This window comes from Pieris brassicae, chromosome 8 (assembly GCF_905147105.1).
Source record: "Pieris brassicae chromosome 8, ilPieBrab1.1, whole genome shotgun sequence".
Taxonomy (NCBI): Eukaryota; Metazoa; Arthropoda; class Insecta; order Lepidoptera; family Pieridae; genus Pieris; species Pieris brassicae.
Genome location: NC_059672.1, coordinates 911,066 through 924,016, shown reverse-complemented (window position 1 = coordinate 924,016; position 12,951 = coordinate 911,066). Strand labels below are relative to the sequence as shown.

At 32.5% G+C, this 12,951-nt stretch overlaps 1 protein-coding gene across 1 annotated transcript in view; it reads left to right on the top strand.

Moving 5' to 3' along the window:
* Nucleotides 1–1,702: 1,702 nt before the first annotated feature.
* The window catches only part of LOC123713499 (potassium voltage-gated channel protein Shaw-like), a 141,395-nt gene continuing 130,146 nt past the window's right edge, over nt 1,703–12,951 (top strand). Inside the window, exon 1 of the mRNA XM_045667195.1 lies at nt 1,703–1,836. Coding sequence (XP_045523151.1) covers nt 1,793–1,836 — 44 coding nt within the window. The 5' untranslated portion in view covers nt 1,703–1,792. The remainder of the gene's footprint in view (nt 1,837–12,951) is intronic.

Sequence of the window (12,951 nt, the reverse complement as noted above, 5' to 3'; positions counted from 1 at the left end):
GCGAGATTTTTTCCAATTTTTTCGCGCTATACTTTTTATTACATCTTCCCAAGTTTTTAGTGGGCATCCTCTCTTTTTTCTTCTCTGATGGGTCTCTATGGGTCTCTTTGACCCATCTGCCATCACAAATGCGGCAATGTGACCGGCCCATTTCCATTTTAACTTTGGCTTACTGCCCTTTGGCTTACTCCAATTTTGTTTATTAATTAAATAAGTAATGTTGAATACGTTCGTCTTGTTTATAAACCAATTTACCGTAAACACTAATAGGACTTAAATGGGAGCTTGTCCGTTTAGTTCTCAGTTTAATGGATTAGGTGTCGTCTATGCCCTAAGGTTTAAGCTTTGCACACAATTCATCCCGGGTCTGGGACTTTGTTAACTATTTGTATTAAGTGTTTATAACAATTAAATTAAATATTATTTGACTTATTCAAATGCGAAACAGTTAAACGCTTTGGGTTTTAAAATGTAACTTTTAATGCAATGTATAAATAACTTTGTTTTATATACTTTAAAACGGCAACTTTATCTTAAAATACTGACATCACAAATTCAAACTGTAACGTTTCATCAACATCGGTTTATCGGTTCAAGGCCTGCAACGCACCCACTAAAATAGGTGTCCATGTTTGCCTATGCCCGTGCTGTATAAAAACATATATGGTATTAAATAATGTCTGTCACACGAAGTAAGTTTTAGGTCTTATCATTTTCCAGTTTCCTCACAGTGTTTTCCTTCACAGTAGGTAGGAGCGACTATAAAATGCAGACTTAGAAAGGAAACTCAATTAGTGCAGTTGCAATTCGAACGCTCGACCGCAGTATTCAGAGGCCACTAGGCCAACACTGGTCTGCAATTTGAAACAATTCGTTTAAAAATTAGTTTTTTAATATATTATAACTGTGTTATTAAAGATTTCTATAACTAGGTGTTTTGTTTTTACTAACAATTGTTGTCAGTATATAAATAGACATAGACATAACATTTATTACTAACAACACAGAAACAATAATCAAAAAATAATTAAAAATGGTACTAGAGAGATAACAATTTTTTTTAAAGAAAAAGGTTAAATTGTGTAATGCGTGCGTGCTGTAATTGGCCCTGGCTCAGCATTATACTGAGGAGCAGAGTTGTTCCACAGCGCTGGTCATTCTGCCAGAGACCACAGAACAAATAAGATAGATTCTTCTACTCAGTAGAAACAAATAATAATAATACTAGTAAAAGTTAGCAGTGTAAGCAATGTACAAGAAAAAAAGTGTAAATTAAATTGAATTAAAAATAAGAATGATTGTTAAGAAGTAGATAAATAAATATTTTTGGGCGGATTATAAACTATATTTCGTGACATTTTTTTGAGTAAGTAGATGTTTTTTATAAATTTGATTTTAGTTGAATATTTTTCAATCATTAGTTAAATTTATTTTCAGTGGTGCTACAACCGCTTTAGATCTAGGCCTCAACTTTTATATCGTATAGCGTTAAAAGCATTAAGCGCTCGGTAAACAAATTTAATTGGCTCGGAATTTAAAGCGTATTCACGCTTGAATATTCGAATGCACCAATATAAAGAAATTTCCACAAACTTAGTGTTTGTTCAGGGGCTAAAAAGGCTTTATTTAAGCAAGGGGCGACTGCAGTGCGTCCACAGGTGGGGGATGGGGGGGTTACATCTCGTACCAGCCTCAGTACCGAATCAGCCGCTAGAGAGCGGGCACGCGTCTTCGCTCCAGTATTCGCGAACTATGTGAATGATGTGTTTTTGTTGGTTTTTATGTTTTTAAAATGGATGGCGAAAATAGGATTATACTTAACGTTGGTGGTATTAGGTGAGCAATTGCATTATTTATCTCTATATTTTTAAATGACATATACATATGCATAATGGTATATATTAAAACATAATTACATTGATATTAATGAAGCAATTTTTTCTTATAACTTATTTTTAATCTATCTATGATAAATATGACTTTATTGCTTGATTTTTTTTTCTTAAAATGTACGAGATAGAAAGAAAAAAACGGAAGAAAGTTAGTTTTTGAAACGTAAACTGTTGTCGTTAAGTTTTGAAGCTATTATTAAGCTTATTGATAGTTCTGAATAATTAAAATTCCATTTTTAAAAGATGTAAGTGGTTAAAAAATAATAATAATCTTTTAATTCAGGCATATAAAGCCGATATTTTTTTTTGTAAATTAAATTGACGATCGTTCTCAAAATACGGATGTGAGTTGATTATGTCCGAATAGGTCTGCTTATATCCTGTGATCATCACAACCCGTCGTAAAAATTTGCGAGTCTTTTGCTTAGAACTGCATGTGATCTGCAAGTATATCATCCACAAATGCTAGACAAAATGCATGGTCAAGTAGGTGCAAGTTACACAACAGTTGTTATGTATACATGGAAGAGTTGGGAACTCTGACACAATATTTTTTTTACTAGAAAAGGTTCCCTAAAGTAAATCATGTATGTAATTGTATACATATTATTGTTATACATACTTTAACTACAAGGGTTTTTGTATATCTCTGTAAGTGTTACATTTTATTTGATTTTATACTTGTACTATATTTATGTCACAATAAATTTTTATTTGTAGTTTTCAAAAAGAATACAACATATTCACTATATGTGTATCTGTATAAAAAATATAGGTGCAGTGCGGGCTAGGGTGGGTCAAAATTGTTGTTTAAATAATCTATTTCTTATAGTGAAAATATGTTGAAGTAGGTATCGTTATAAACCTCTTCAAACAATATTGAATTATTTTAAGTAGAAACGGTCCTGCAATGTCCTTGATGTTTTGAAAAAAAACCTCAACTATCCTCTTTTTCACCTTAAGTTACACTTTTACGTTGGGTATAGTGTAATGTGTTTTTCTCATCTTTTTAAATATACGTTACTTTTTTATATAAACTGTAATGTTTAAAAATTTTTTGAGGTATATACATTCAGATATTTCGTGTATCAATGTGGCTAGTTTATAGTGAACATTTTAAATTATGTAATCTTTGTTTTAGAACTTGTTACATTTTTCTATCGTGTCAAATAATAGGCAGTCATACAAGTGCACTGTATTTGGAAATATAGAAGATATAAAACAAAACGTGTTACCAGGAAATGGAGTGGAATAGACTACAGATGAAAGTAGCAGTATGATGATAGTAGAATAAAAATAGCAGTAACAAAGAGCCTGCGTTTTCTGAAATTGCAGAAATTGTAACTTAAAAAGTTTAAGGAGTATTACAAAAGGCATCAATTCCTGTAGTCTCGCATACAAGAGTCATTCAGCTTCTGAAAGGTTTTCATGCCCATTGCAAAAATATTATCAAATTATTAAAAAGATTGTCAACAGCAAAGCGAAACTATGTTCGAAATCTGTCTATGCAAATGCAAGATATTAAGTCAGTGCAATTGTCCCAGAGAAGTTAAAGTGCCTAAGGAAGAATACGACTTTTTGATTGTTCAACAATTGGGGTGAGAGAAAAAAGAGAATCGGCAACGATCGCAATCGAAGAAAAATGTTACAAAAAAGTTTGTTCGAAAGCAAGCTTCAACAAAAATCTGTCTGAAGAGCGATAACAACCCATCCAAAATGCCAGACCAAGAATGTGAGTGAGTGATTCTAATACAAAGGTTTCATTTCCGGAAAAGTTACACAAAAATATAATATAATCCAAATAAAGACACACTCATCAAGCAAAGACGGATCTTGGCACCTCTGCAAATTGATTGACAGTTCGCAAATTTTATCAAGTGCATTAAAAGCAGTCATAGTTCCTGTTATTCAAAGAATCGCATATTTTGCTCATCTGCAAATCTACTATTAGCAGATGGAGAAACTCATATAATAGAACTTGCAGTTAGAATACAACGGGAAACCTATCACGCACTTCTGAAGTGCCTCAAAATAATTTTGATGTTTAATGTTACATTGATCTAATAAACTGACAAGAAACCAACTTTGATCTACCTATTCTAAGAAATCAAACGAATGACCAACTTATTCAGATAAGTGACGAAAGGATGTTGTTTATTAGAATGCCTTGTCATACACATGCAGTTGAACAATGTATAAAGATATTGACAGAAGCTGCAATGTCGGCATGTGATAAAAAAACAATGGGCATTCGTGCAAAACTTGCTTCAAGGAAAGTTATGCCGAAATTCGATAGGAGGCGAGAATTTTTCTAAGAAGTATTTAAGAAGAAGTTATACTTCTTCTTGCGCGTTAGAGATAAATGATGAGAATACGATGATTTTACGATGCGTGCGCACACCGTCACAAAAAAACTGACACCCTGAAGCATAGTTGACATTAAAAAAAATCAATTTCTTTAATTATGTAGAAATATTTTTTGTGATATTTAAATGAACTTTATTTAAAAAAGATAATGCGTTATAATAAAACGTTAGTGTCGTTATTTCTACAAACGTATAATAAGGCGAAAGATAAAAAAAAAGTTTTTATCTTGTTACGCCAAATATGTATAACTTCAATCGCATCTAAGTACACACTCATGTTTTGTTTTGCTTTAAACGTAAATATATGTCTTTCATTTAATATTTGTAATGTTTCATTAGTATTTTAAGCAATTTCTAATAAAGAACTATGCCATTTAGTTATACATGTTTTTCTCAAACTCATAATATTGAAGCGCATGCGCAGGCTGATTCATTACTCATTTTTAGCTAAACCTTTTTATAGTACACAACATAATACTACTATTAGAATTTATATAATAAACTTTTATTTTTTTCCAAACTAGAGGGTCCCCTAGTGTGGGTCTAGTGGATTCAGGGTGCGTCTCTCACCCTACTTTTTATCTATGTGCGCATGTAACATTCGCTCGAACAGAGAAGGAAAACAATGTGAGGAAATGGCTTGTCTTGACTCAAAAATTCGCCTGCGTTTGACAAGCACAAGAGGCTAACCACCTACTACATTAATCGTTCCTCTGCATCCACTACTTTGAATTATTGTAATATGAATTCATTTTCAAGTTCCATACATCTCAAACAAAATGATTACCTCTTAATATATTTTTAACAATTGAAACATAGTGATATTGTGTTTAGAACACGGGAATTTAATAGAACATTTAAAATTAAATTCAGGAAAATAGACTATAAGCATCCTCATCAATAACTATTAGTTAAATGCCACGAAAAAACTTTGTCGATAAGAAATTAGCTAACCATTTAAGGTTAGGATTAGGTCAGCTAAGATATGTCAATAACAACATAAACAATTTTAAATGGCTAATAATTTAATATGTAAGTAGGGCCTAACTAGAAGTACACTTTGTAAATTTCAGACTTAAAATAAAATTTTCGAAAGATTTCATTTTAAAATGACTACACGGTGTAGCAGTTCAAAAATCTAAGATTTTGCTTGACAGGCGTTACTGCGTTTTCTGTTTGCTCGGTTAAATAATAGTAGGAGAGCCCACGATGCTAAATGGGGATTTACTCGAGAATCAAAGGGACCTTGTGGAGCCTTGATAATAATCAGAAAAAAATCTTATATAGGGTTTTTTACATTCAAAAAATGTAAACAAACGGGTAGCCATTAATTCCCTGTACTGTAAGGAAGTATTTCACACAGTCTCAAATACCAAGTGTTAATGAGCATATGTTTTTGTATAGTCCAGTCGTGTTCAGAATATTAAGTTATAATAAGAAGTAACTAAATAGAGTTTGTCTTAAGTTTCAACGAGATAGCACATACATACCCTTAATTTACAATAAAAAGGTCATGAAAAATGACTCGATGTACATTTTCAGAAATTCAATGAAGACCTCACCGAATCAGCGTTACCCCTCCTTAAGTTCTCATTTCATTTTCAAACTCTCAAGTGCTCTTTTGTCTCTTTCTGCCAAATTGGTTTTAAGGTTGTTAAAAGTTACGTATGTATAGGTGCGCGCGCATATAATAATAGTTCCTAGGATTGTATGAATATATCGGATAATATTCAGGCAATCGCGAACTAACTGTTCCACCTATCAATCATCCATTTGACAGATGGGACTTTTAGTTAGTAAATATTCTGTAAGTTTTAGGTTGATTTATCGCAACGCAGATGGAGGCCTATAATAAAGCCGATAAACTATCACGAATATTATTTCAATTCGTTTATCGAAATTAAGGCCCTATACGGTCACCAAGCTCCATAAAAGTACATTTTTTCTTTCCATTTTTTGTCTTTGTTTCTTGAAGTTTGAAAGACACGACACGACTTAAATAACTTCGCTCGAACGAAAAAGAATCCAAATGCTGCCAATTTTTGACACTTTGAATTCATTTTATGATGAAAAAGTATATAGAACATGATTTGAACGCGATATACTTTAAGTAATACATTTCAGAAAAAAAATTATATGATTACATTAATTTAATTTTTTACATAGCTAATTGTTATTACAGGCGGGCGCCTCAGTGCTCCAGCTCTCCATTGCGTACCGCAGTCCACCCCGAGACACTGTCACAGCAATTTGTGCTGGGATAAGGCCTTAAACAAAATTATACTCACACAGAAAACATTTTCTTCACGATTTCTTTTTGGTAATTGCACTAAGAAAACAATGTCATTGCGCATCCACTGATGAAATGACCAATCGGACTGCTATAAATCTGAGGGCATGGCAGTGCGCCGGCAAACGGTTCAGATTTTCTCGAAGCAGTACATTTTCGACCACGTATAACTCCGTTGAATTTAGTTGAATCCTGAATTCAGTTATCAAATAGGGATTGTATAAACACGGTATATTTCAAATTTCATTTAATTTGAACCAGATGTTGAAGAATCGATAAGTAGTCAAATTTCTTAATTTTGTCATTCTAAGACTTTCAATTAATTAAATTGGCCATCGTATCGTATACAATAAATCTCTAGTAATACATATTGGATTAAATAAGATTTTTTACCGTGATTGCCCAGTGAGTCTAGTCTAGTATGTTGTGTATGTACTATATGTAAGATGTGAAACTTCATCTACTATATGCAATTTTACAGAAATTGGTAAAATAAAATAAAATAAGTTAAATTTAACAAAAGGCTTTTAATATCATAGACATGAATACAAATAATACAATTATTTCATTTTACCTTATACTACAAAGATTATCACAAAATTTCATTAATTGTAATAGAATTATTACTATCATTGTTATCGTTATTATATATTTTTGTTATTAATGGCTTCGAATCAACCGTGGTAGGGACAAAAAAGATGGCACGTAACCCAAAAATGTGACGGTAAACTTTTTCCAACGCCATTAAAGATTTTCACTTCTATAAACATAAAATATGTGAAATATTGAAATGCTTTCTATAATATTTAGGTTAGCTAAGTACTTAACGTAACTCAAGACAAAAGGTCACTTACGTAGGGAGTAAATAAATTAACTGACTTGGATAATACATGGATCTCACAACGATTTACGTTAGAACAGAGTAGCCAGATTAGATTATTTTATAAGCTATGCTTTTGATGGTATAACAATTTAATTTTTGTGCCTCATTTGGCACCAGAGGCCTCATGTTTTACGTTATAAATATCTAACACTTCCCACGATCAACCCAACCATGTTTTAAATAGCTCAAGTATATTGCGAAACCCATACAATCGTGTTGATTAAATCAATTTAATAATAGCTGGAACGTATGAGGCAAGATTGAATTTCGATTGAACTCTCGTAATACACTTCAATATGTAAATAATTGATTGTGTTTAATAACCTCCGTGAACAATATCTTTAATCTAAGTAGAGCTCATTTATTAGGATAACATTTTTCGTATTATTTTTCATACACCTATTTACATACTACTATAGGGCTTGTGTTTTAAAAGCTGTAACAGTAAGAATACTTTTTGATGTGAAACTTCTTTGGGTATTTTTTTACGGATGAAACGCAATAATAATAATATTAGCGTTTTTGTCGAAGATAAGATATAGAGAGAGATTGAGAGAGAATGATAAATGGCGAACGTTGCATGAAGCAAATAGTCATGGAGCGAGAGTAGAACGAAAATAGAAAATATCATTTTTATATATTTAGATAATGTTGAAACATGAACTTATATTGCATATTTAACTCATCATAATGCTTTAGTCACAACAATACCAAAAGAAATCTCGTCAAATAATGTAAATATCGAAGAAATAAATTAATAAATTAAATTTACAATTTGTATAAATTTTCGACATTTTTCATATTTTAGTGACAATAAAATTCATTAAATTCGTAACATATCTTTTCCCTTCCTCTAAGTTTCGGAAATCTAAAATTTAAGATTTGTTTAAATATGTGCAAGACTTAAAAAATTAGTTTGCCAATTAAGTTTTATTTCCGACATGTGTACTTAGTACGCACGCACTTTTTTTATTTAAAAAAATGTTCTCAACATGCACCATGTACCATGAATAATCGTAATCTAGTTACTCACACAGGGGATCTCTAGTGTGACTAGCGATCGATCAATTTTGTCTCAACCATATTTTGCCATTATTTATTTATTATGACAGAGATCTCTGGGATCCATTTCTTTGATCATTTTATACATAAGTATCAGCCTTCACCACCTGACCCATGATGTAAAGTTTTGGGTTTAAGACATGCGGGCTTCCGCACAATGTTTGATTACACCGTGGCAAGTTTCGAATGCAGTGGTAAAGATCCGTACGCCTCTTTTTATTGATGTGTAATCAATTTACAGACCTGAGGTAAATTTTAAAAGGGACGCGGGGAGAGTGACCTACAATGGACCACTACTTATTTAAACACAAGAGCTCGCTATGGACGGACTTCTGAATTGCCTAATCCGGTGCGAAGGTCGTAGTACGTGCGTAAGAGAGCGTACACCTAGACCAACGCTCGTATCGTAAGCATTAAATACGTTAAAATAAATGCTGATGATTATAATGGCTTTTTATAGTATATTTACAAAATATGTGCGTCTTGGCGAGCTTATTTTTTATAGAATGCCAGAGAGCTCGCGAGTGCGTTGACTGCTTTTAACTAATTGGTGCGTTTTTTTCTTGAAGGACACTAAATCGAATTGGTTCGGAAATACTTCAGTGGGCAACCAGTTCCACATAGTGGTGGTGGGTGGCAAAAACGCTCAGTTATGGAATCGGACGTCGAGGTCTTGTTGAAGTCGTTCCCTTATGCTTACATTGCGAGGCTGTTACATTTATCAATAAACATATTCACTAACTACTAAACCTTCAAAAGTCAAGCTACATAAATTATAATTAGGTATATAATATATATTGCCTTAATTTACCGAACTGTCCTCTACGTGTATAAGATACGTAAAAAAAGGTTATATTTATTTTACATACTATTTTACTATTTATGCGTTAAAACTTTGTAGGTCTAAATTAGCAAATAGGGACACGTTTTAGAAATAAACAGCTGTAAACAGTTAGCAGCTGCAAGTAAAATTAAAGTGGAATTAAGATGAAGAAGAAGAAGAAAGAAAAACTTCATTATACACAATAAACAAGATATTTAGGTAAAATTAAGTTCACTGGCTAACTAGGATTCCCTGTGCTGTGGGCTTCTTTTATGTGGAATTTTAAAAGTTTCCGTTGGAATATATTTTTTGGTACGTAATCAATTTTTAGTTCCTAATTTTATCACGAGATGTCGTTTTTTACAACTATTATTTTCGAACCAAATGTTGTACTTGTTATTCTAATAAAAGGTATTTACCAAATTACATCGATTTACATTATAACAGTTTCTTTTGTTAAGAAATACACACGTCCTAGTCGAGTTTGGATAAACATGGGAAGTCCACCACCCACCATTTTGCTGGGGTGATACTTCGATGCCAGAAAAAATATTCCGGCAACGTGCTGTCCACAAATCACTACTTTCTTTGGACATTCATACGAGCGAGCCAGTGCTGCGTACGTGCTGAGTTAGCTCCGGTCTTAACGCGCCTTTTCCGGTACAGCTACCGGCTCGTTCGGCACTGTCCCTAAATGCTGCAAGACCGGTGCAATACATTCGATACCTAAAAAAGACGATTGTCCTGATCCGTCCAACTATCGCCCAATAACCTACTTGTTTTCTAAAATAATGTCAACCATTATTAACGGCCAGCTCCAGTATCTAAATCTACAATTATTATTAGTATACTTTACACTGGATGAGTGTTTCCCAACCTTTATTTTGCCATACCCCACTTTAGCCTACCTAAAATTCTTATGGTCCCCATATGTAACATATTTAATATATATATATATAAAATTTAATTGTTCACTTAAATGATAAATTTAGGAAATTGTTAACGAAACAATAAGTTAATTTTCAAAGCCTAATGAAAAACTGAATTTTTTAAATAAATAAAGATTTTTCAGCATTGGAGAGAATTATGAGATCTTTATGCGTCATGCTTACTGGAAAGGGAATTTATATTAAGTTACAATTTGGTAAGCTCCAGTCTCAAGACTCCAGGATATTTTATATCTAGCTGATTTCGAATGCCCACCTTAACAATCAAATTGGCCCCTTGTGGGGCTTGGCCCCTTGTGGGGCTTGGCCCCCACGTTGGGGAATGCATTAGATGATTCCTCATGTACATTACATTGTGTTGAAATTAACAAGACACGTGTAAATAGTAAATATTCATTAAATGTTTCATGTCATTGATCTGGAAGCTCTTATCGAGCTTTCTACTTGAGAACACGATGCTTTCAAACTGCGAGGCGAATGTTAATATGGTTTTTCAGGCCACCCGTTTTAGTATGGCAATATTTTATAATAATCTCTTTGGCGGGACACCGTTTGTGCCTATTTTAGAATTGAATTGCTTTACAAAACAGTGTCAGTAATATTACAAACGCGAAAGTTTGGATGGCAGTTTGTTAGTATATTACAAAAAAAAACTACATACTATTTGGCTTGTCGGGTTTTTATGTTAAGTAAAATGTTAAGCTAAGATTTTGTACCTAGTATATCCCCGTAATCTTCTTAACACATATCACTGTCTGTTACATTGGTAATTTTATTGACTTCAAAAAACTCGAAGTACGTTTCGACGCGTAGTTTTTTGTATGTTGCAGTTCGTCTAATAATAGTAAAAAAAAAGATCGCATGCAATGTTTCTATACTTTCAAAAGACTATTATGTTTTGATAACTTTTCGCAAAATTCGTAGAAAACTTCGTCAAACCTTTCAGGGAAATTCGTCGATAAACTCAAAAATTCGTATGCAAATATTATTAACCTACGGCGTTTAGTTCGAAAAATCCCGTGAACGTGTGGTCCTTTTTTCATTTCCGGATAAGTTTAAATCCAGTTGGCGGATTATATATCATTTAAGTTCCGTCAAAAATAGTGAGACTTTTTGTATATTATCTAATCACCATTCTTTGCCGTATTTTGGCCATTGACCTCTTTTATTGGTTGAAAACTGATGCTCGTAAATTTTTAATATTCCTCTCTTTTATAAAATCGGTACGTATTAACAGTGTTGGCGTAGTGGCTTCAGGATGCGGCTCTCATCTCTAACTCTCCAATGGTCGTAGCTTCGATCCCCGGTTGTGCATCAATGGAATTTATATGTGCGTTAAAAAAAGAAACATGGTTCATGGGATTATAATGAATATGCATTTGCTATTCCTTAGCCTAGGCTATATTTTTACGTCTAGAACATTCCAGATTGGCTGGGCAAAGATAACGTTTTAGCGCCCGTAAATTGGTCGTTTCCGTCACCTCGACTCTAAGAGAATCTAAAACTTCGGATAATTGACGGAGTTTTTTAGTTGGAATAGGGTAAAGTGTATAAATTTCACTTAGGAAACTTAATATAATTGGTGTTCGGATTTTTGACCATATTTCATTTAAACTTTTTTAGGCGATAAAACATTTAAAATTGCAACTAAATGTGAATTGTAAAATACATATGTCAATATTTATATATTTATTAGGACTTCGGAATAAGCTTCTTAGCAAGATGCAGGGAATGCATATTTATAGCATAATATTGATTCTCCTGACCATGTTTCGTGATAGAAGGTAATTCCTTCTATCACCTTCCAATTATATTAATTTAACGCGTTTTATAATAATAATAATATAGCCTTTTATTCAGATCGGCTTAGGTACACACATAAACATAGATAATATTTTAAACTAGTTATTAGAAGGTTAATAAAACTATTCTAATATTTTGATCTAGCTTGATTTCTGCAGACCTTTTCAATTCATATCTTTCTTGTTTCACATCACTCCTGTCACTTGTCTGATGTCGTCTTCCGATCTTTTTTGTGGTCTTCTTCTACTCTATTTACCTGTTTTTACGGATGTTTATGTTTCTTGTAAATTACCTAAAGCTAAAGACTATACATAAAATCCAAGGTCATGTTACTTTACAAAAACATTATCAAACATCGTCATTTATTCATGACAACGTAAACAATTTGACAGAATAAGACGAATCTGTACTTTAGATCTAATAGTTTAACAAAAGAACACAGAAGGAATATAAACTATATATAAATATCTGATATTATGGTATAGTTTATCTAATATCTTGTACAGTTTGTCTATTGTCTTATACAGTTTTCTAATGTCTTATACAGTTGTATAATCTCTAGTACAGTTTGTATATTACTTTTAAAGGTTACACTCAAAGACCGTATAAAATTATTGTTTATTTTCTCCCAACAGCTCTATAAATCCGAGTTCTAAGATAAAAGTTTTAATGTTATAGTTATGCAAATCTACTTTGTAGAAGCATAAAAGGTACTTCCTTTGTCTTAAGTGCATTCATACAACTTTATAGTGCATTTTTTTGTATCAATTACCGACTTACGTCCGATACACACTAATGCCATAACAAGGTAAGAACAAAGGTCTCATCCTTAAATTTATGATAATTTTATTAATAACTCATATTTATAAACGTGAAGAGTAGTGA